The following is a 24,224-nucleotide window of genomic DNA, read 5'->3' on the forward strand; positions in this document are numbered from 1 at the left end:
CCATAAACAGAAACAACAACAAAATTGCCACGACAGGCCATCTATTTGCAGGAGACAGATATTAGACATTTCTAGTGCCAGACTGTAGTAAGTGCTGTGGAGGAAGAAAACAAATGAGAACGAATTACGAGGAAGATGGGTCTGGAGAGTGGTGGCTGGGAATCTGGCACACACCATGTACCAGTTTACTCAACTGACCACACCTCATGGTGGTTCCAAAATCCCTCCTACCTAGTCACCGCACAGCACTTCAGACTGGCAGCCACCTGTGTACCCTGTGCCGACCGTATTTCTTAGCAGCATCAGTCCCCCTTGATTTAATCTTGTCACTTTTGTTCGCCATGGCCCCTATGCATACAAAATCCACTGCTGACATTGCATGCACACAACCTAAGAGTCATTTACAGATTTACTTCTCCCCTGTGATATATAACTTTGTTAGGCATTTAGGGGAAGATCTCCCTGGGAAGATAACATCTGAAAAGAAACTTGAAGAGTTTAAAGGACTGAGTTGTTACATTATCTCGGAAAGAAAATGCAGGCAGAAAAACCTAAGTGTTCTTTGTTTGGTGGTGTGGACTATGATAAGGACTCTGGCAGTCACTGTTGGAAACAGCAGCTTTGCGAATGTTTGATCTGACATATTTAAGAAGGATCACTACAGGTCATGCTGGTAACAGTCTGCACCAGGTAAGGGCTGCCGAAGGGAGAGAAGGACACCACTGCAGTCATCCAGGTGGCTGGGCCAATACGGCATGGCGGACTAATTTTATTTATTTGGAAAGCTTTTCCCCATTTCTACTAGTTGGTGATACTGACTTCATTTTTGCTTTTTAAGGGTTACTAATATTCTAGGGTCAAGATAGGAATTGAGACCTTGTGAGGGTAAGGAATAGGGAAGTTGAAATTCAAAAATAAACAAATCTATTAAAATGCATCTGCCTCAACAATTTTCAACATTTCACAAAGCATAGAGCTATATGAAGTTGTCTCATTTATGTAACAAATTATTCTACTGAAGATTCAGAATAGCCATTAAAAATAACAGAAAAAATCTTAACTAGATTAACAACAGTATTATTAAGACACTACATATCAGTCCCCACTTTAAATAAAGCACTTCACTTTTGACACAGCAATTTCATGTCTAGGACATGTCCCAAGGAAAACTACACAGATTCATGAGCGAAGATGCCCATCACAAATAGTTGTCAAAACTGTGTAAAGGTCACAGTATACCAGGAAATACTCAACAACCAACTAAATTTTATATATTTAGTTGACAAAGTGTCTAAAGTATCTTGAGTTAAAAGGATATAGTCAGTAAGTTAAGTGAAAAATCTTCAATCATGTTAAATGGCAACCTCAGTAAAGGACTGCAGGTGGTTTATTCCTTTAGCATAACCAGGTTCAAATTCTTTTTCATTTCATCACTTAAAAATGGCACAGAGACAAGTTTAACTTACCACCCAACAGGCATTTCCAAGATCAGCAATCTTTACTTGGAGCTTTTCCGCATTTTTTGGCTCAAGAGGATTGACAAGGAAATTCCCAGCAGTGGATTTTCCTACAGAAAACAGGCTTCATCAATTAGACTATTCAGGGCATCCGTGGTGGCCTAGAGGGTTAAGCCTTAGTGCTATCACTGCAAAGCCCACTGTGGCAGCCTGAGTTTTATCCCTGTTTGGGTGATGACCCACATGGTGCAGCAGACCTCTCCTGTTCCACCCACTGCTCCCCTCAGCAGTGTATTTCAGTGGATCTGCCTGTTCTGCTCCCTGCTGTCTCTGGTGAATCCTCTTACTCCTCCCATCCTGGCTTACACCCTAGATCTTCTACACAAAATAAAAATAAGATCTTAAAAATAAATGTATTTATATATAATTATTCAATGAATACAGAAAACTCAGTTTAAAACTTTTCTGAGGTAATACATCCCGGCCCCCAAGTGGAAACCATAAATAATAATTCTAAGACTTCAGGAACGCCGTAAATTTGCAAAATTAAAATCTCTGACTTCAAAGCAAAAAGTCAAGCTGTACATCACTACAGGACCAGTAAAATTCATAATTAGCTAGTGATTTACTTAAGACATCTGCCGTAATGCTCTATTTGCAAAGACAATCCTACTTTTAGTCTAGAAATCCAAGACCATGTTCTGTAGAAGTACCTTTGTTGTCCAGTGGTCCATTGTGTTCTTGTTCTTGCTCATCTTCACAGGGTAACTGTGCCCGAATGCTTTCTTGAAGTTGGCTGATATCCTGTCCACAGAATGACTGGTCTGCATTTAATGAAGACTGGTACATCATGGTATCTGACACCTCAGAAGTTACTGGTGTACAAGAGTCTGTTTCTTGAGATGCACTGCTATCTCCATTTTGGGAGTTTAGCAAACAAGGTTCCTGCTTCAAATTTTGGACACCACAGTCATTAGCATTATGGAGATCCTCTTTAAGCCTCAATGTTTCTTTATTACTGTTCTCAGTATAATCAACGATTTCAATTACTCCATTGCAGTTAATTTCTGCTGCACCACCCTCTACACCATGCTCCGTAAGTGTTTGATCCTGGCCAAGGGTACTTGACTCTTCTAAAGAACAAACAGACAAAAAGGATGTATGTGTATGTGCAGGCATAAGCATGAAAGAACAGAAAAAACTCTCACCAACATTGTTTTCTAGAAATTATAATAATGGATGATATAAAAGCATGACTAACATTTTAAACCTATTTACAGAAGGACCAAGATCGTGTTATCCTTACCCATTTGCTAAATGAATTCTATGTTGCATCTCCTGAGGAAAGTCAAAATTACATTTGAATATCACCTACCTAACATTTATGTTAAGCTCTGCATTCTTACTTATAAGGACACCCCCATAGAAATGTTGTATGCATGAAACTACTATATTATATAACAATGATAAATTAATGTTAAAGTTTGCTATAAAGTAACTTTTGTGATGCTCTATTTATACCAAGTTTTTCTTGGGTCATTTTATTAGGTGGGTTCTCTTTCAAGGGTCTTTCAACAGGACTCTCTGATTCTTCTTGCTTGTTTGGTCTTTTTTGCCCAGGGCCCGACTCTTTCTCCATTTCCTCAATTTCCTGCATTCGCTTCTCTAGTAATTCTGCCTGGCGCTTCTGCTTCTTCTTCAATTTCTTCTTCTTATTCTTTGACATTTTGTCGGCCTGGGCGGAGATTACAAACAGATAAAGCCTTCAGGTGGCTAATCCATTACCCCCAGTTGGAGATAACTGTTAACTTTAATTACTTCCTAATTAAATCCTTTCCCTAACATAGCACTTATGCTTTTTATTAACTTAAAAAAATAGTATTTTTACGAAACCAATAAAAGCACATTAATAAATCTTGATCTTCTGAGAAGACTGTGGGCTGGCGTACTCTCAGACACATTCAAATTTATAGACGCCTCACCAGTACAAACTTGCTGAAGAAACATGGGAATTTACTGGAGGAAATTATAGAAGTGCAGGAAAATTTGTTTCTTTGGTTTTCAAACTTGAAACAAACTGTGATCATCCAAACAGAAGACTCCATACCCATGGCCCACAGACAAAAATTAAACACATAAACACCTTATACTTACTGGTTTTGGCTGGGGTGCAGTACTGACTGAAAAGAAAAGAAAACCAAGTAAGAATTCTGGTATTCTGCAGGCAATATAAACTAAAGCTCATATAAGACACTCTATCAGAACGAAAAGTCTTTCTTGCACAGCTTATATTATAAAGAAAACTACTGTTTTTAAGTGACAGTTCTTCTCCAAATAGCATCAATATATACAAAAAAGCAAAGATCCCCATTTCTGATTTCTACAATCAAGGCTTTGAAATAAAATCCCATTCCCATGAAATTCCCCACTTAGAACTTCCACCTTTAATTCTTACCCTTGGTCCTTGTAAGAATGGCATCAAAAGTTAAAGTAATTTGTTATGTAACATGTTGTGAACATTAGGTTAGTTTAGGTAGGAGGTAAAGTCCCAGTTTTCCTTTTATAAAAAAGTTTTTAATTGGTTAAAAGAGAAACGATATAAAAATTTACCCTAATCTTAACCATTCTTAAGTGTACAATTCAATAGTACTAAATACACCCACATTGTTGTGTGATATTTCTAGAATGTCTTTGCGAACTGAAACTCAGTGCCCATAGAGTAGCTAGCTCCCCATTTCCTCCTCCTAGAATTTTTTGTTTTAAAGAAAGGCTGCAACTGAACAGTTCAGCTTGAGGATCAGGAAAGGTTCTCAAACACAAACTACTAAAATTAAAATCCATGCTGCAAATGGAAAAAAAAAAAAATCACAATCATGGCAGCCATCATTCATTTACTAAGTGGAACAATACTAACTGCTTTATCATAAAATTTCACCCCAGTCATTCCTGCATGAGGGAAAAATAAAATCAAGAGACTTGCTAGTTATGAAGCCAGACTTCAAACCAGGTCTGCCTACTCCAGTGCTTAACCCCAAACACTTAACAGAAATGTTATCTTGTCCCTGATTCATAAGTGAGCATGCAGGATCACTGTAAGAAGTGAACACATAAAAAATGGCCATCAAGTCACAAGAAAAACACTTTAAACTAGGTTAGTTTTTACAATATACAAAATATATGCACCTAAAAGACAGTCTCTAGTCTCCCACATGAAAGCAGCTCTGAGCATGAAAGTCTCATGCAGGATGGTACCAGTTCCTACACAGATAGTACCTCTTGTACAATGTTAAGTGAACCAATGGTCATTGAACAAAACTGAGAAGTTTTCTTAATTTCTAACGAGTACAAAACCCCCAAGCAAGTATACCTGCAGATCCCGAGGGCGGAGGAGCGCCAGACCGCTGCCACTCTGTTGCTTCTGCTGCCAGCCTCCGGATGTACTGCTCATTCACTGACAGCAAGATGTTTTCTGGCTTAATGTCAGTGTGGATGATGCGGCACTTGGTGTGTAAATAATCCAGACCCTGTAACACCTGAGTGGAAACAGATAGTAGGCTTAACAAGCAGAAATCGCAATACAACATTACGCAGTATTCTACAAAGACAAGCATTTTTTTTTTAAACACAGAGAAACTTCCTCCGATTAATGGTAAATGCTGAGCAAGGCTGAGAGTTACTTACAATAACAATTTCTTACAAGTTTCACAAAACTAATTCTATTTTGCAGGTAATCCTGAGACTAAATGGTAAAGAAGCCCTTTACTGAGGCCTCTTACTTCCCATTTAGGAGAGCTTTTTCCATGAAAACAAACTGTCTACACAAATTATTTGCCATTTGAAGCATTACTATTTTTCTGGTGATAAAAATTTTTTACTGTATGATCAAAGGCCACTTAGAAAATACCCATGAATAACATTTTGTAAAGACAGTGGCTAATTTGACACAGCAATACTCTATTAACACAAAATCAATTACTGGTGAGATGAGGGCTCCAGTATCTCAAAGTCAGGCACTGTATATACATCTTTCTACTAATAATAGTTTATGAAAATACATTTAAAAACACAATCACAATAAATCCTAGAAGCTGAATAAAGCAATTTTTAGAAATTAAAAAAACCCCAGCTTTTAAAATAAACTAGAAACAGGACACTCCTGATACTTTCATAATATTAAAAAAACCCACCACATACAAAAGACTAAGATACACACCTGCTGAATAATTTTTTTGACACAAGGCAGTGGAAGCCCTTGATAGTTGGACTTGATGATCCACTTGAGCAGATGATGTCCCAAAACTTCAAACACCATGCAGATATCTAGGAACTGGTTAAGGAGCAAAGGGAGGCACAAAAGAAAGGGGCAAGAGAAGATGTGTCCCCCTCAGCGAAATGCTCTGACAGTATTCTTTCAGTCTAAACAACTACAGAGCTTCACTAAAAAAACGGTAGCTGTCAAGATTCTGAAATTCCAACGGCTAATCAGTTATTCAGTCACAGAAAATAGCTAAGAAATGGGAAATATTGGGGACTGGTGATGAATGAAATTTAGGTTTTTTAAAAAAAACTTTATTTGTGCATACAGAGATGGGGTACCGGCCAGAGGTGCAGGGGCGGCGAGAGGATTCACCAGACACAAGGTGGGGAGCAGAACAGGGTGATCGACAAAGTACACTGATGAGGGGGAGCAGCGGGCGGGCCAGGAGAGGTCTGCCGCGCCGCGTGGTCACCTCCGGGGCAGGCGGGAATCGAACTCATGCGGAAGCGGCTTTAGATTCTCAGTGCTGTGCTTTAACCCCAATGCGCCACCAGGGAGGGCCCGGAATTTAGGTATCTTTTAATTGAAATTTCCTTTTTGGTGAAGAACTGAAGAATCTTACTTCCCAGTTAGGAGCTTTTTCACTAAAACACATTATACTATGGCAAAAGGAAAAGTGAAACATCTACCTGCCATTAATGAAAGTATTAGGGTTAAGTTGTTGATCAGACTTTTTCTTGATGTCGTAACTAATGTCCAAGGTAGTTAACACCTACTCAAGTAATGGTCTCATAGCAAGGAAAACTCTCACTGAAGAACATAATGTACCAATGTGTAAAAACCACAAACGGCAACGTTTTTTAAAAATAAACTGCCTTGCTTTATGTTCTGCAGTCTACTGAACTCATTTTGATTCTAGTGCCACCACGTGTCCTTTTTTTGTATGAACACCCTAGCATGCCACAGGAGGGAATATTCTTGCACTGTTACTGTGGGGCATTGTAGGGATTTTAGTAAAGAGATTTGTGTCTCCCACCTCTAACACCTCTATATGAACTAGAAAGTCAAGACACACATATATGTAACAATGACCTAGTGCTAAGACTTTTATTAAAAAAACCAAAACCAAAACCAAAACAAACTATCCATGAAAGGAAACCCGAGAGCCTGAATAAATGCACAACTCCAGGGCAAGCCTGCAATACCTCCCTCTACCAACAAAGGGGAGAAAGGAACTAGCTGGAGGAGGCTACCACTGGCCAAAGTGCTGAGAAGTCATGAATTAAGTTAGGAGGAGTCCAAACGGGTAAGTGTGTACATGCTGGGGGAGGAGAAGATAAGCGTCCTGTGGAGAAACTTCTCAGACCTGTTAGGTCATCATCAAAAGAGAACAGAGAACACAAAGCTAGTGAGGACGGACTGTTGGTGGGAATGTAAATGATGCAGCCACTATGGAAAACAATACAGTTCCTCCAAAGATGAAAGAGATCTACCACAGATTCAGCAACTCCGCTTCTAAATATCTAGCTGAGGGAATCAAGATCACTACTTTAAGAAGACAGCTGCGCTCTCATGTTCACTGCATCATCACTAATCACGACACAGAAACAACCCAAGTGCCACTGGTGAAGAAAATGAGGGGTGTGCACATGTGCATGTAGGGTGCGTGTGTACACAGACACGGGCACCACTGAGTCAGAAACAAGGACATTTTGCCATTGGCGATGACGTGGGTGGACCTTGAGAGCATTACGCTGAGCGAAATAACTCAGAAAGACAAATACCGTATGAATGGTTACATGTGGACTCTAAAACAAAACAGAAAAATCCCAACAACCAAACTCATCAGTGCAGAGTAAACTGGTCACCAGAAGCAGAGGGGCTGAGCGGGGAGTCGGAGCGGGCACAGTGCGTGAATGTGCCAAAGGCACGGCTTTCCAGCGCCAGCCGAGCGGACAAGGACACGCAGGTGTCATAGGGCATGGCAGCCATCGCTGGCAACAACGTATCATATATTTAAAAGTTGCTGAAAACTGATGTTTTTCTTAGGCATCACTGGCTTGCTTTCTTGTTTTGGATACAGGAGCTCCCCATTCTGAGGCTGTTGTAACATATTCACCACTATAGTGCATGTGTTCCCCACCCCCCACCTCACCCCAACTCCCTCTGGCTGCTTCCCGTCTGCAGCCAGTTTTCTAGAGTTAGTTTTTTAGTTTGGCTTTATGTGACTCTGTTTTCTCAATTTTCCACACGTGAGTCACACCTGTCTTTCTCTTGACTTATTTCACTTAGCATGATCCTTCCCAACTCCATCCATATTGTCACAAATGACAAGTTTTATTTTCTGATAGCCAAAGTACTATCCCTTCTGTATATACACCACATCTTCTGATCTACTCATCTGCATTTGGGCACTTAGGTTGTTTCCACAGCTTGGTTATTATAAACTGTGCTGCATGGACATGGAAGTACACGTAAAGAGAACAGATATTAAAACTTCTTATCACAAGAATTTTGTGATCACAGATGTCAACTAAATTAATGTGGTGGTCATTTTGCAATGTGTGTACATATATATATATATATATACACAATGACATACAATGTATATCAAACCATTATGTTGTATACTGAAAACTATACAGTGATATACAACTATACCTCAATAAAAAATGAGTAGAAAAATTCAGTAATAGGGTATTGAGTAGATTATTCTGGAAGGCCTTGTCCTCAGTAGAAGGGAATGAGCAGCCCTAGATTTAACATTGCTCTGGCTTCACCTAACAAATCATAAAAGTAAAATTTTAAAAGGATCAAAGCTTTTTCCAACTAACAAAACTTTATCTAGATTTACAGGAATACAACATCCAGCAACCCACAAGAATCAAACCACGATGCCTTAAAAAGTGCAGAAAAACATATATGAAAATTAGGATAATCAGGAATCTGAAAGTGACCCAGATATTAAAATCAGTAGACAAGGGCATTAAACAATGTGGTTATTCCACATGCTGCAAAGTAAAGACATAAGAAGTTGTTTAAAAAGAGAGACCCAGGGCCCTCCCTGGCGGTGCAGTGGGTTAAAGCACAGCACTAAGAAGCTAAAGCCACTTCAGCATGAGTTCAATCCCCACCCTGAAGGTGATCCACATGGCACAGCAGACCTCTCCTGACCCGCCTGCTGCTACCCTCGGCAGTGTACTTCGTCAGGCAGCCTGTTCTGCTCCCCACTCTGTCTCTGGTGAATCTTCTCACCACTCGGGCCTTTACCACAGTTCTTTATCAATTTATTAATCTTAAAAAAAAAAAAAAAAAAGAGACCCAAACCAAATTTCTGAGATGGACAGTACAAAATGAAAGATGAAAAATACACTGGATAGGATAAATGGCTTCAGGTACTAGAAAGAAAACGGTTAGTGTCCTTTGAAGCACTGTATTAGAAACTATCAAAAATGAAACTAAGTGAAATCTTAGTAATAATGCACCCACCCAAGAGTCAGTAAGCTGGAGCAACTTCAAGTAACCTTAAAAAAAAAAAAAAAGAGGCCCTCCCTGGTGGCGCAGCGGGTTAAAGCACAGCACTGAGAAACTAAAGCCACTTCCGCATGAGTTCTATTCCCGCCTGCCCCGGAGGTGGCCACGTGGCGAGGCAGACCTCTCCTGACCCGCCCGCTGCTCCCCTTAGCAGTGTACTTCGTCGATCTGCCTGTTCTGCTCCCCGCTCTGTCTCTGGTGAATCCTCTCACCACCCCTGAGCCTCTGGCCTGTACCCCAATTCTGTATGCATAAATAAATAAATCTTTAAAAAAAAAAAAAGGGGAGGGGAATTAAGGTATTTGCTCTTTGTAATGAATCAACAAATCAGCAGCAAAATGGACTCCTAAGTGCTTATATTCTGGATAATACCCACGAAAAGGAATTAGGGCTTCTTAAGAGAAATGGTTGATTCAGTTTTAGTACAGGAAATGTACAAGATGAGTCTGGAACATCTTGATGTGACTAATAGTAAAGTAACTGTCATACACCTTATGTGGATCTTGACTCAAAAATAAAGACAGACAAACAAAAAATAGTGTGAGATATCTGCAAGAGTCTGAACTACTGACTAGATACTGGAAGGCTAAGAGAACCTTATAACAAATTTCAAGTTTGTAGCTGGTGATGTAAAAACGATCATATATTTATTAGCTTACAAAATAAGAACAAGGATAGACTATCAAAATGTCACATGAAAAAAAAAAATTGGGAGGCAGATGATATAAAAGGGCAAAGAGTTGCTAGAAACTGAGTAACAGGCCCATTTAGAGCACATTACAAACAAGAGTAGTAACTAGCAAGAGACAAAATACATACTAAAGAAAAACCAGTATCCCATGGATACAGCGGGTCACCTAGGAGGCCAATTATGACACTTGGGGGTGGCTAATGTCCACATTATAAAGACCATCTGTCCCTAGTCATTGTTCCCTCTCCCTCCCCTATGAAATAATAAACCAATTTATATCAAAAGTCAGTTGAATCCAAGTCTATTTTAACTTTCCATTTTAGGGTATATTGCAATATAGAAAGGACAATGTTCCAGAGAAAAAAACAGCTATGCAGAAACAAAGAAAAATGCAAATGTATTAACTCCATGCAGGGATGCCTCTATTGTGGAAGACACAATGGATAGGAGAGTAAGATAACACATTAATCCTTCACATAGCACTCTCAGCTTTATCCTTCCCAATCTCTAGTAACAGAAAACAAAAAAGCAGTGAGCAGTGGAGTTGGGAGAGAAGCAGGAGGAAGAGCAGAGAGAAGCGGTGAGAACAAAGGGAGAAAAGAGAAGGGACTTGATGGGTAGAAATACAGAGAAACCACCTACTGATGCTTGCCAATTACCCTGCAACCAAATTAGTAGCGAATGGTGGTACAATGACAAGTACTACATGACTGCATAAGAGGGAAAAGAATAAAAAAGACATCTTGTATGTGTTTTTCTTTCCTGGTTATTCGTCATCTTGATACTTCGAACACGCATGAACACATGCGAGTGCGTGCACCACATACACACAAAGTCAAACTATCGAGTGACCACAACAATAAGATGATGCTTTAAAACAGGATGATTCTGATAGCAGTTTTCCTTCGAGATCAGGGATATGTGACTTGTACTTCTCCAAGGAAACAACTTAAGACTAACTTCAGAATGGGAGATAAGTCTTTTCAGTTTATCACTTGCTCTCTCCTTTGCTATTATCTCTTTCTGCTTAGTTGTTCAAATCTCTTGGCCTATTTGACACAACACTATAGAACCACATGTAGCTCACCTCTTTAAAAAAAAAACAAAACTGGCCTCCCTAGTGGCACAAGGGTTAAGTCTCATAACTACGAAGCTATGGGCAGCCACTGCGGCAGGAGTTCGATCCCCTCCCATGGAGGTGACCCACATGGTGCAGCAGACCTCTCCTGACCTACCCACTGCTCCCCTCAGCAATGTACTTCACTCATCTGCCTGTTCTGCTCCCTACTCTTTCTCTAATGAATCTTCTCACCATATTCCTCCAACCCAGGCACCTCTGGCTTACATCCCAGCTCTTGTATGCATAAATAAAATAAACCTTAAAAAAATTAAAATGTGCTGATAAGCTAAACATATAGTAAAGTAGGATGATACATGACATGTTTTTCCTTAAACATTTAAAATAAGTTTGTGAACAGATAGTTTTATTTTCCTATCTAAGTTCTACTTTATCTTTTACTCTGAGAAACTGGGTGAATCTTTCAAAGCACAGTTGTTACAATAACCTTCCAATTAGCTCACTCACTGTGAATAATTCTGAAATCAACTTGTGGAAAAACATAAGCTAAGGTCCCTCTCACCTCCAGAAATAAGGTAAAGACATAAGACAACTCTTTTTTCTTTTTTTTTCATGTATGATGCGACTATAGGAATAAGATTCTAAGCATGATATACATCATACAACCTCTTCAATGTTCAAGCCAGGTAAATTATTAAATGGCTTAAATTCTTGTTTATCCCATATTTATCATGAAAAATTAAGTTGACTAAAACTTATGTTAACTGAAAACAAAAGAAACTTTACCTTGTATTTTTAGAAAATACAAGGCTATCTTCTAAAAAAATTTTGACTTTAATTTACCTAAAAAGATAAAAACATCTAAAGCAATACGCTAAAGAATCATAACATACAAACACAAATTTGATTTACATCTGTGTTCAGAAGTTTATAATAAAAATAAATCCGATTGTAGTTTAGTTTGAGAAAAGAACCATACTATCTATATAAAATCTGGTTCCTTTCTTTGGGTTTTAATTAGTTCATGATTCATTTTAAAACAGGTTCTTCAAAGGATACGTGTTCCATTAACTCCTGATATTTTAAAGTCATCAAGCAGTTGAACCACCATTTCTCTACTTGGATCATTAGGGTCTGAATTGCGAACCTATAGTGGGAAAGAGACAACATTTAGCCAAAGGAAAGTGTGGAACTAAGGTAAATGGTGGGAGAGGGAATACCTGTGGAAATACAACAAAGGATTATTTACTTCAAGAGCAAGCTTATACAAATGTAAAAGAAAAACATCTAAATTTTTAGGAGCTCAAACAGGCAAGAACTGAAAATAGGCAATTCACAAAAGGAACTACAGCCAACAAGAACTATTATTCTACTAGAACCATTTTGCTGCTACTCAAAGTGTCACTCCCAAATTATTAGCAGGTTACTAGGCTATGAGGAATTAGGAAGCTTTGCAGTATGCAAAATTCAGTTACACATTAACTGCAGTTAACATTTTCAAAGAAAAACTTTGTCAAGAAAGCAGTATATTGATTTACTTTGGGGCAAGAGTTCCTTATCTTGTCACAAACTGGTCCTCTGAAAAGTACTTCCTTATGTATCTCCTGGCCCAACATCCACATTTTACAAATGAAAAATCTAAGGCTAAGAAATACAATGATGAGCTGGAGGATTTATTGGGAAAGTGCTGGTTCAAAACTCAGGTTTTCTGAACGTAAGCGCCTTCTAGTATCTTTCTTATTTATAGCAAAACTGAAAATAAGTTTTTGGTAGAATTTATCTAAGTTCCAGGTATCAAGAGAATGTGGTAATTTTATATTATATAATATTTTGAAATATGAAGCAGGTATTACATGCTTATTCACACAATTTTCCTTTTAACCATAATGGGAAAGAAAAATATTCTTTGTGTTACCTGAGACATACATACAGTCAATGAACATTTTTGTTTATTTGCAAGTTTTTCTGGTATATATGTAGGGAAAATTCCCAGAGCAGCATATTCCACCAGTTCCCTACCACAAGCACAGAATGTGTCAATATTGTTATCTTCCTCTTTTAAGGATGCTGGAACTTTACAGCAGAAGTTAACCATTCTAAAGAGTGTAAACTGGGTAGGTCTTACTTCAGTAAAACTTTTATAATATTTTGCAGTACATACACATGATCTAATACTCACTGATTTCAGCAAGCGAATTTCATCTAGTGCTGTTTCAGTATAATGTTCAGCACTTTTAACTACTTTCATTGCCACAAACTTCTTCCCCCTAAGAAACAAACACAGGCAATTAAGACTAAATGCACTGCCCTTACTTTAGGAAGCTAAGATTTAGCTCTAAGTGGGAAACAGTGACCAAAACTACAAATACTAATTCAGTACTCAGACTATTTCTATTGGGAGCACTTGTATACCTGTTAATGGCACTGACAAGCCAGATTTAAATTATATGAAGTAGAAAACCTGTTTTCAGGTATTGTCAGTCATCAAACATGAAGTTAAATCTACCTTCTGAATGTCTCCTTAAATATAAAGCCATAAAATGGGGATAAATAAGAGGGGAAACTTTACCAAATCTTAAGTACTCCTCTGTGTATCTATGTGGCAAAAGCTAAAAGGTCAAAATTCAACTCTGTGCAATGAAAAAATGAAATTTATATATCCCATACTTTCATTGAAAATCAGTACCAACAATTTCATTTCATTGAAAATCAGTAATATTTTAAATTTGAGAGTTGCAAGTGATTTACTGATACTAATTTAATGACTATCTCTTAGTACTTCTTCACCAGAGGTAAGTCATTTTTCAAGAACAAAGATTAACAACAAAATTCTAAGAAATATCTACAGTTAGACTGATGTCAGTATAATCTTGAAAAATAGAGGACAAAAACACTTAGGCATCACCTAACTAATTCTTTTGCAGGACAACTAAACTTACTGAATATCCCATGATAACCACACTGTTGAAAAGTGTCCCCATCCCAACTTTCGGATCACATGATATCTCCCATTGAAAAGATCTCCAATTTTCACAAGATGATAACCTCCTGGAAGAAATAATAGGAGGAAAATAGTCACTCACTTAGTAAGAAAAGGTATCTGACAGGCAATTTTTCAATTAGCAATTAAAAATGTCATCTTCTCTATAATAACTCTATAGAAGAAAATTTGAAACCAAGCAAGCAACAGTACGACTGAGTTCATGTTGCCCAAAACAAAACAAAAAAAACCCTTGAGAGTAGGATTAATGATTTACAGTGAACAAGTAATGCCTTGTAGGATAAGCACTGGTAGATTTAAAAAAAAAAAATCATCCTCAAACAAAAATAAGGTGTCCAGCACAAAATTCTCCCAATTCATAATACTCCAATATATTTAGCTAAACATAAATTTATTTATATCTGCAATTTCAGATATAAAATTTTTTCCCCCCAGGAGGGAAGGTTAATACTTCCATTTATTTAACTAAAAAAAAAAACAAAAACAAAAAAAAAAACTGCTTCTCTAAAAACCAAAACTGAACTCAGAAAAGCCTGAAAAGGCTGCCATCAGTGGCAGGAATCAAGATATTTTAACATCTATCTTTACCTGCTGAGATTAAGGTGGAGTAGGTTCTCCTCCTTGATGGTAACACAAGCTCCCTTATTTATAAACGCTTACCCAAGAATCCTAGAAAATCTCATGAAGAAGCTTAAAAGAAATCAGGCAATCTACAACAGCTTAAGTATCTGTATCTGTAATTCAGTTTGCCCTACCTTTCTAGGCATCACGATGAGGAAAAACAAAGTGCTTCAAAAGTCTACGTTTCAAAATGTTATAGATTATTTATGGATGACAGCATTTAACAGAAGACTTTTACTTATCTTTTGTTTACTATTATTTTTGAAAATTTCTAAAGTAAATATAAATGAGCACTCTTAAAAACAAAAAAGGGTGAAAAACAGACTGAATAGAACTAAGTCCTAATAAATTAGGTAGAACTAAGAGCATCACTATTCTTGGAGAAAAGGATGCAATAAGCAAGGAATCATCAAGACTGTTCTGCCAGTAAATCCAGCATTCGAATGAGAAACTGCACACAGATGGGCATGTCTTACTTAGCCTTACCTTTGCAATAGTCATTGGGATCCTCCTGTTCATCATCATCAGATCCCAGAATCTCCTCTTCCTGCTCTGGTAGGTCACTCTCAGAATGGGGAGCAGAGCCTCGGTGTTGTGTTTCAGGTCTAAGAAATAATACAAACGTGTTCATTCCACACGGAGAGGAAAAAACACAACTTTAAGAAAATGTCATTGTCAAAATTCCTCCAGCTTAAAATAATAGTAACCGAATATTATGTAATGGAAGAGTAGGAAAATATTAGCTTTTGTTACTTCTCACGTTAAGGAAATACAATTAAAAAGAAAATGCTACTTTTTAAAGTCAATACACAATGGTTAAATAAAATTTGGAAAATATAATAAAGGACAAAGGGAAATTATATGAATCTCAATATCCAAGTATAACCACTGATAAAACTAGTGGACTTTCCTACAGTATTCTAATAAAAAATACACTTGAAGTAATAATGACATATCTCCAAAAATACGTTATAAACCAAAGTTACTTCAAATAAAAGACAAAAACCCCACCCCAAGTAAAACAAACCAAAAATATACATGTATCCTTCTTTTCCTACTATATTGTAAGCCCTTTTTACTTGTTCCTATGCAACCTCTTCTTACACATTTCTTAGAATTATCAGCACTTAATTGGGCACACACTACTCAGATGGGCTTTAACTTGCTTCTAAATTGTTGAGAATTTTGGAATAATGTATATTGTACATTATGAATAATTTCCCTACAGTTAAAACTACTAGGTAGAGAAACAGTCTCTCTAATTACAGTAACATGCTAAGTGAGAAAATCTGGAAAACTATTGTTTTAAAATACCTGTATTCTGAAACAAATATTAACATTTTAGACTATTTACTTCCAGTGGTGGCCATGAATCGTTTTTTAGGATTTTAGGATTATTAAAGTAGAATGACTTTTCTTAACAGGGTTATATTATGTCTTCAGGCACATATGGGACTCCAGCATTTAAGTAGGCCAAGTTCAGAAAACTAGCTTCACAAGTAAAAATATTTTATTTACTATGTATTAAATTTTTATTGAATCCTTTTCTCCACATGTCATCAATTAGCCACATCAAAACTTTTGCACACTGAAAAGCTCAGAAAGCAAAAAGACTTGCTCTCAAACTGTTTCATTAAGTTTTAAGCAAAAGAAGCAGGGTACTCAGTATCCTTTCAATAGCTGCAGTAGGGAATGGCATTTCTGACTCCTGTTTTCAACATTTATGTACCCTTTCATCATTTTTCCCAAAGATTCCCTTTAACAGAAAATATTTTATAATAAAACCAGTTATATGTGCGACTAAGATTTAAGAAATATCTTGTGAGCATAACTAATGATTCAGTTTTATATTTTTGGTTGCCATTCAAACTTGCTTCAATTCTTAGTACTTTTTTTGTCTTTTCGACAACACAAAAGTAGCTATAAAATTGCATGACTCAATGTGCTCATTTGCATTGAAAACATTCCCTGTTTTACTGCAAGGAGGGTCGCCTAAAGTCATCCACAGGGACCCTGCACTAGTCTGTGACTTGGGGTGAAACCAGAGGAACTCCTGGACATCAGAGACCAAAGCTGACTGCAACGTTAAGAGACACTGAGGAAATTCAACTCTATTCAACAAAAGGTGGGTAAAAAGAAGCACGTATTGTGGCTGGAGTGGGAACCAGTGGCTCAAACCCCTACCTCTGCACTGGGAAGGCCATGGAACGGAAAGAGCTACTTAGTGTGGAAACACATTCCTAATTGTGGAGTGATGTGCATGAAGATGTTGGGGTAATAAGCCAGGTGAGCAAGGTCTCCAGTGAAGAAGACAATGCTGAGAGCCTGGAGGTTCTTCCAAGACCTCTCTTGGAACTTGAACAGACAGAATGAAATGGTGCTAAAAGTCAGGCTTGCAGACTAGAGGTGTGGATCTGAAAACCCAGACACAAGCTGATCTGCAAATCACTCTCACTACTGACGAGATGTGTCCTTCCCAAAATCCTCACAAATTTGAGAAAGAGGGAATACATACAAATACATCTTTAAGAGGTCAATATTACCCCGTTACCACACCAGAAACCACACACAAAAAGAAGAAAACAACAGACCAATATCCCTGATGAACAAAGATGCAAAAATCCTCAACAAAATCTTAGCAAACTGTAAATTCAACAATGCACTAAATGTATGATACACCACGGCCAAGTAAGATTTATTCCAGCGAGACAGGAAAATCAACCATTGTAATTTATGACATCAACAAAAGGAAAGATGAAAAAACAATATAATCATATGGATAATGGAAAAAGACATGTGATAATATTCAACATCCATTTATGATAAGAACCCTAAAAAATGGGGGTGGAACATACCTCAACATAATAAAGGCCACATATGACAAATCCATAGCTAACATCATTCTCAATGGCATAAAAGAGAGTTTTTACTCTAGGATCTGGTATAGAATGTCCACATTTACCAATACTGAACACAGTACTGAAATCCTAGCTGGAGTAATTAAGAGTAAGGCATGAAAAGAATTCCATATTGGAAAAGTGCAAGTAAAGCAGGTGACATAAAATATAAATAGAAAATCCCTGTAAGAACAATGAAACAATAATCAGTTCAGCAAAGTGGCAGATTATAAAGTCAATATACAAAAATCAGTTCCCTTCCTATATGCACACACTGTAGAGGAAAAAATGAAGAAAAGCAATCCAACTTACATCAATTAGAACTAAATGTGGGGAAGTAAATGTAAAGAAGATGATGAAAGACCTATTCAATGAAAACGAAGATATTGTTAAAAGAAATAGAAATAAGTCCACAAAATGACAGATATTCCTTACTCATGGATTAGAACAATTAACATTGTTTAAAAGTTCATTTTAACCAAAGCAGTATGCAGTCAATGCAATCCCTATCAAAGTTTCAATGAAATGTGTCAAAGAAAACAAAGTTCTTATGGAACCACAAAAGATCCTGAACAGACAAGGCAATCAGGACCAAAATAAGAGGAAGAATGGCCCAGACTTCAAACTATAATACAAAAATACAATAATCCAAGCAACATGGTACTAGAACAAAAACAAATACACATAAAAACATGGAATTGAATAGAGAGCTGAAAATAGACCTACACCTAAACGGACAGTTAGCCTGCAAACAAAAATATATTTTGGAGAAAGGAAAAAACCTCTTTAATAAATGGTGCTGGGGGAACTGGACAACCACATATAAAAGAACTAAAGCTCAGCATGTTACACAAAAATTAACTAAAAATGGATTTAAAAAATGTGGCTGTAAGGTCGGAAACCATAAAATACATAGAAGAAAACGGGCAAAAACACTCTTCCTACACAGGCTTCAGTGATGTCTGTGGATTTGTCTCCAACAGCAAGGAAAAGAAAAGAGAGAACTGAAAAAACTGGGACTAAAATAAACTAAAACTTTTCTGCACAATTAAAAAATACTATCTTTAAAACAAAAAGAAACCCAACTGAATAGCAGAAAATATTTGTACATCATACATATAACAGGCAGATAGCCAAGATCTACAAAGAACTGATACAATCTAACAAAAAGAAAACAACCCAATAAAAAATGGACAGAAGCAGTGGTAAAGCTTGCTAGTTTGATTTTCTCATACTCCCTAGGCTAGATGTGACACAAATGTGTTCCAGTATGAACAAAGAGATGATACAAGTCAAACCAGTAGGGATCTTTCTTCTGGCTCTCTAAAGAGCCTTTCAATACTGATTGCATTTCTGGTGTAATCCTATTTCCTAATCCTCCTTTCTCCAAATAAATAAATAGTAAAGCCAGAGAAACAAACAAAAATTTACTAAGTCTTTTGTGGGCAAACAGTGTATGTTCACTAGAAAGAGCAGGCAACCTATGAGTTTTCACTTAAATGTTCCATAAATATTCCATTTAGTGATGTGGGCTCTCACTACTTCATTTTAAAAACCAAGTTTGGATCCTCCTTGGGAGTACAAGGGTTAGTTAAATCTCAGCATAATGAAGCTAATCCCAGCCACTGCAGCGTGAGTTCAATCCCTGACAAGGGATGTGACCCACAGGTGCAGCAGACCTCTCCTGGCCTGGGCCAGGGCTCCCCTCAGCAATGTATTTCGGTAGATCTGCCTGTTCTGCGCACCACCCACTCTCTGGTGAAATCTTCTCACCCCTTTCCCACACTCTGGCCTACACCCCAGCTCTTATGTGAAAAAAAAAAAAAAAAGTAATTAACAAAAGCCAAGTCTGTTAGTGAGCCACTAAACTGGCTTATAACCTATTTGTGGCTTGGGTTTGCAAACACTGCCTTAGAAATAATTTTTACATTTTTTCATGAGATAATTTACATGTTATTAGTTCATTCACCTAAAGTATATAATTCAGTATTTAGAGTTGTATAATCTTGCCATAACCTTAAATTTGGAACATTTTCACAATTACCTCCTTCCTAAAAGATCCCTCAAACACATTAGCAATGGTTCACCATTTTATGTTTCCCCCAGATGCTAGAATCCACTCTAAGCATTTCTTGGACATCTGGAATCCACATGATATGTTGTCTTTTATGGCCTCTTTCACTTTTAGTATACAGTTTTCAGGGTTCATTTATGTTGTAGATCTATAGTATTTCATTCCTTTTTATGAATAAGATACCAGCACATGAATATACCATATTTTATTTGTCTACCCCTCAGCTGATGAACATTTGGGTTGTTTTTATTTTTGGTTCTCATGAACTATACTGTTATGAATGACCTAAAAGAAGCAGTTAGAAGCAGGTGCCATCATATTCATAGCATAATTGCTTATAATAACCAAAAACAGAAAACAACTAAATATCCATTAAGAGAGAATGGGTAAATTATGATATTCTGATACAATAAAATATACTTTACAGTGAAAACCAATGAGTTGCATGCATTAACATGAGCGGCTTGCACAAACATAAGATAAAGCGAAACTGCATGATGGAGAATACATACCATAATACCATTTCAACCTAATTAAAGAAACAAAATGGCCCATATATAGCTAAAATATAAAGAAATACTGAACTGCAACTAGTAAATAAGTCCTGGAGCCTAATAAACAGTACAGCGATTAAAGACAACAAATCTCTTTTTGCAAAAACATCGACTAGTTAAGAGACTAGATCTTAATTTTCTATCACTAGAATAAGTATGTGTGTAACAGGAGTTACCTAACTTTGTAACATACAAATCAATACTATTGCACATCTTAAATGTATACAATGTTATATATGTCAATTATATCTCAATAACAAAAGCTGACAAAAAAAATACAGAACACATTTAGGATTCATCAGTAATGGGGATACTATACAGGAGGAGTGCACACAGGCACTGGCTGTGTGGTCATGTCTTAGTAAGCTGTACAGGATGTAATTTTTTTCAGTGTATCTTAAATATCTTATTTTAAAAATACCACCTCTGATCACCAAATGATATGGTTCAAAATATGAATCCAATACATGGCTGGTTTGTTGAGATCACCGTGAAGCTGTGAACCTTACTGACCTTACTTATCAGGCTATCACAAAAAGTGACTTTGTGTTAATCATTTAGTTACCAGAAAATGTAGATGGCAGGCGGTAGTAATGGAAAGTTGATACAACTATGCTTTTATTTATTAAAACAAACAATACCTGCACAAAATTTTATGAGTTGTTTCCTTGTTTTATGTAAAATAAACAGTTCAAATAAAGTACAATTTTTTTCATCTCCTTTTTCACTTCTCCAAAGGGGATAAGTTTCTGTATCATTCTGCATATGAAAATATGTTTGTACATGCACACATGTTTAATTATGTTTAATTACTGTTCAGAGTTTTCTTTTCCTTTAGCACAACACCTTGGAAATCATTCCTTATATAGAGATGCAGGTGCTTTTTTAAAAAAAAATATTTATTTATGCACATAAGAACTGGGGTACAGGCCAGAGGTATGGGGGTGAGAGATTCACCAGAGACAGAATGGGGAGCAGAATAGGCAGATCTTCTGACATCCACTGCCTAGGGGAGCAGCAGGCGAGACAGGAGAGGTCTGCCACACCATGTGCGTCAGTTCCCTGGCTGGGGATCTAGCTCATGAAGTGGCTGTGGTGAGCTTCATAGTGCTGAGACTTAACTCCCTGTGCCACTAGAGAGGTCCTGCAGGTGCTTTGTTTTTAATAGACAGGCGCCATGCCCTCTGGACATTTTCTTCCAATTTCAAAAATGCTACTTGAATAACCTTGTACTTAATTTCCCCCCACATGCTTATGTGTATCAATGTAATTAAGTTCTTACAAAAGGAAATGCTAGGCCAAAGTGTATTTGCAGTTTACTTTTTGATACATCCTGCTGAAGTGACCTTCATATGTTATGCCTATTTACACTGTCATTGGCAATGTATGACTGCCTGTTTCTCCATTTCTTTTTTCAATAAAATATTAACTTTTTGTTCTTTGCCAACCTGATGAGGAAGTCACTTTCTTTAACAATCATATCTACACATTCTCACACACACCATATACTTTCCAGTTGTGGCTTCTTTACAGGAAAGTAAGAACTTGAAAATACCTGGGAATACATAGAAAAAAATGAGGATGATCTTTAAGGACTTATGGAGTGATTTCCAGAATAGACTAGGGGGAAAAAAACATAGTACAAAAGAATATATGCTTGCTTTCTTAAGTAGAAGGTAAACAGGAAAATTATGTATATATATATATATTTGCTTATATTTACCAAAAAAGGATTAAAAAATGAAAGAAATTGTTATGCGGTGTTGGGAACAAAATGGAATGGAAACAGACTTCTTGAACTATATACATGCTTTAATGAAATGAAAGGAAAAAGAGGGGAGGATCCTAAAACTTAATATCACAGAAGAAAAAACAAACACTATATATTAAATTATGGACAGCTGTCTGACTGCATACCCTTCATCAGGGTATTTCTGAGTACTTAAAGAACTACAAAGAAATTCTGAAATTATTAGTTAATTTGGTATTGACCATTGTGTGTAATCTTTTAAGTTATTTTTACATATCTTGAAAGAAAGGAAAAGAATAAAGAAAAAAGGAACAATGTTTCACTTTCTTTAACAATCATATCTACACATTCACACACTCTATCAACCAGGAAAAAGGAAAGGAAAGGAATGTACAAATACGGAATGGAGAAAGGTCAATAAAACTGTAGTATATCTGATCAGAAGTACCATGAATTACATATATATTTATTTTTTATTTGAAGGAATTCAAATTTTGCAGGTTAGCTGTGAAAATTTACATTCTCATTAGCAATACACAAGGGTTCCAATTTCACCATAACATCATCAATATGGTTTCTCATAACCATGAAAAATATGTGTATCTACATTTAAATGTATTTTGTGAACTGTGTCCACTAGGTCTGCTGAAAGGGCCTAGTAACATATGAACAGAACCAGCATCTTGATGTTAGTTTCAAAATATAAGTCCTCACTACAAACAAGGGTGGTTCTTCAGAGAAATGGATGGTTCCCGTCTAGGGCAGGAGAAATGTAACAAATCTGAAAATATTTTTGTATTGTACAGGAACCAAAGAGACATTAAGGATGAAGAGACCTAACTAAACTCAATGTTTAAATCTTGACGAAATTCTAGATCCAACATGAGATAAAAATAAAATTTAGCACTACTGGGAAAATATAAATGAGATTTGAATATTAGGTGATACTGATTATATTCCTAGAGAAAATAATGAAATTACAATTATGATAGGAAGGTTAAGTTTTAGGAGATTTGTACAGTGTTTACAGGGGATGAGTTACAACATCTGCAACTTTAGCAATAGAATGACTATGGAGACAGCTTTATTCAGAAAGTCCCAAACTAGAAATAACCCACATGATTATCAGAAAGTCAATGGAGGGGCTCTCCATGGTGGCTATCCTCAGCCAGTGCAGCACCAGTTTGATTCTCAGCCAAGGAGGTGACGCACATGGCCCAGTAGACCTTTCCTGTCTTGCCCACTGCTCCCCTCAGCAGTGTGTTTCAGTCAGCCTGCCTGTGCTGCTCCCCGCTCTGTCTCTGGTGAATTCTCTTGCCCCCTGCACCTCTGGCTTACCCCAGTTCTTGTATGCATAAATGAATCTCCAAAAAAAGGGGCAATGAATAAAAAAATTGTATAAAGTAACATGCATGCAACAGTAAAAATAAACTGATAAACACAAACATAATGTGGATTCTCTCATAAGTCATTATATTGTGTGAAAAAAAGTCATGTCCCCCCAAAATTTAACTTGTATGAAATTCTAGAAAAATTGTGAACTGGTCTGTAAGTGTAAAATATAATAGTCATTGCCTGAGTCCAGAGGTATAGAAGGGACTGTGAAGAAGCATAAAGAAAGTTCTGGGTACAAGAAAACTTCTTAAACTTAGATTATGATGACGCTTTCATGGATATATACATTTGCCAAAACTCAAAGCTGAAGGTGTATATCTTATAAAGAGATATACAGACGAAAATATGGTGAAATGTCAGCGGTTAGTGAATGCAGAAGAGAATTACATGTTATCACTTTCCAATTTGCTAAAGGATTAATTTTTTTCAAAATACAGTTGAGTGGGAAAGACAATTCACAAAAATAAAGTAAAAATGGCCTCCTACACATATGAAAAAAAATTTCAAACTCACCATAAGTTAGAGTAATGTGTATTAAGACACTGTGATACCATTTCCGACATATCAGACTGCCCAAAATTAATAATATTCTGCTGATGAAGCTACTGGGAAATAGGCACTCTTGTATTTTGCTGGGGGAGAAAGCAGATAGTACAATCCTGCTGAAATACCTAAAAATACTTAGTAAAAAAATCTTGCTGCAAATCAGCAACCCCACTTCTAAGAATCGACCCTGGAAGGCTGGAAGGTAACAGTTTCACAATTGTTAAACCACAGTTTTATGGATTTATTTTGTAATGTAAATATTGACAACAACCTTGGTGCCCATCTGTGAAATGGTTAAACACACCATGTGGCAGACCACACAACTGAGTACTATGCAACTGGCATATAAAGTCTGGATAAGTTTTCAG

The 24,224-nt window shown here is 36.9% G+C and overlaps 1 protein-coding gene across 1 annotated transcript in view; it reads right to left on the reverse strand.

The window, feature by feature from the left end:
• Positions 1–24,224, reverse strand: part of SRPK1 (SRSF protein kinase 1) — a 51,516-nt gene that overhangs the window by 13,303 nt on the left and 13,989 nt on the right. Inside the window, 10 exon segments of the mRNA XM_004673421.2 lie at positions 1,467–1,567; positions 2,171–2,590; positions 2,979–3,192; positions 3,612–3,637; positions 4,825–4,990; positions 5,671–5,777; positions 12,078–12,165; positions 13,198–13,285; positions 13,958–14,066; positions 15,127–15,245. Coding sequence (XP_004673478.1) covers positions 1,467–1,567; positions 2,171–2,590; positions 2,979–3,192; positions 3,612–3,637; positions 4,825–4,990; positions 5,671–5,777; positions 12,078–12,165; positions 13,198–13,285; positions 13,958–14,066; positions 15,127–15,245 — 1,438 coding nt within the window.

This window comes from Condylura cristata, unplaced genomic scaffold, assembly GCF_000260355.1.
Source record: "Condylura cristata isolate star-nosed mole 26May11 unplaced genomic scaffold, ConCri1.0 scaffold00001, whole genome shotgun sequence".
In the NCBI taxonomy this organism is placed as follows: Eukaryota; Metazoa; Chordata; class Mammalia; order Eulipotyphla; family Talpidae; genus Condylura; species Condylura cristata.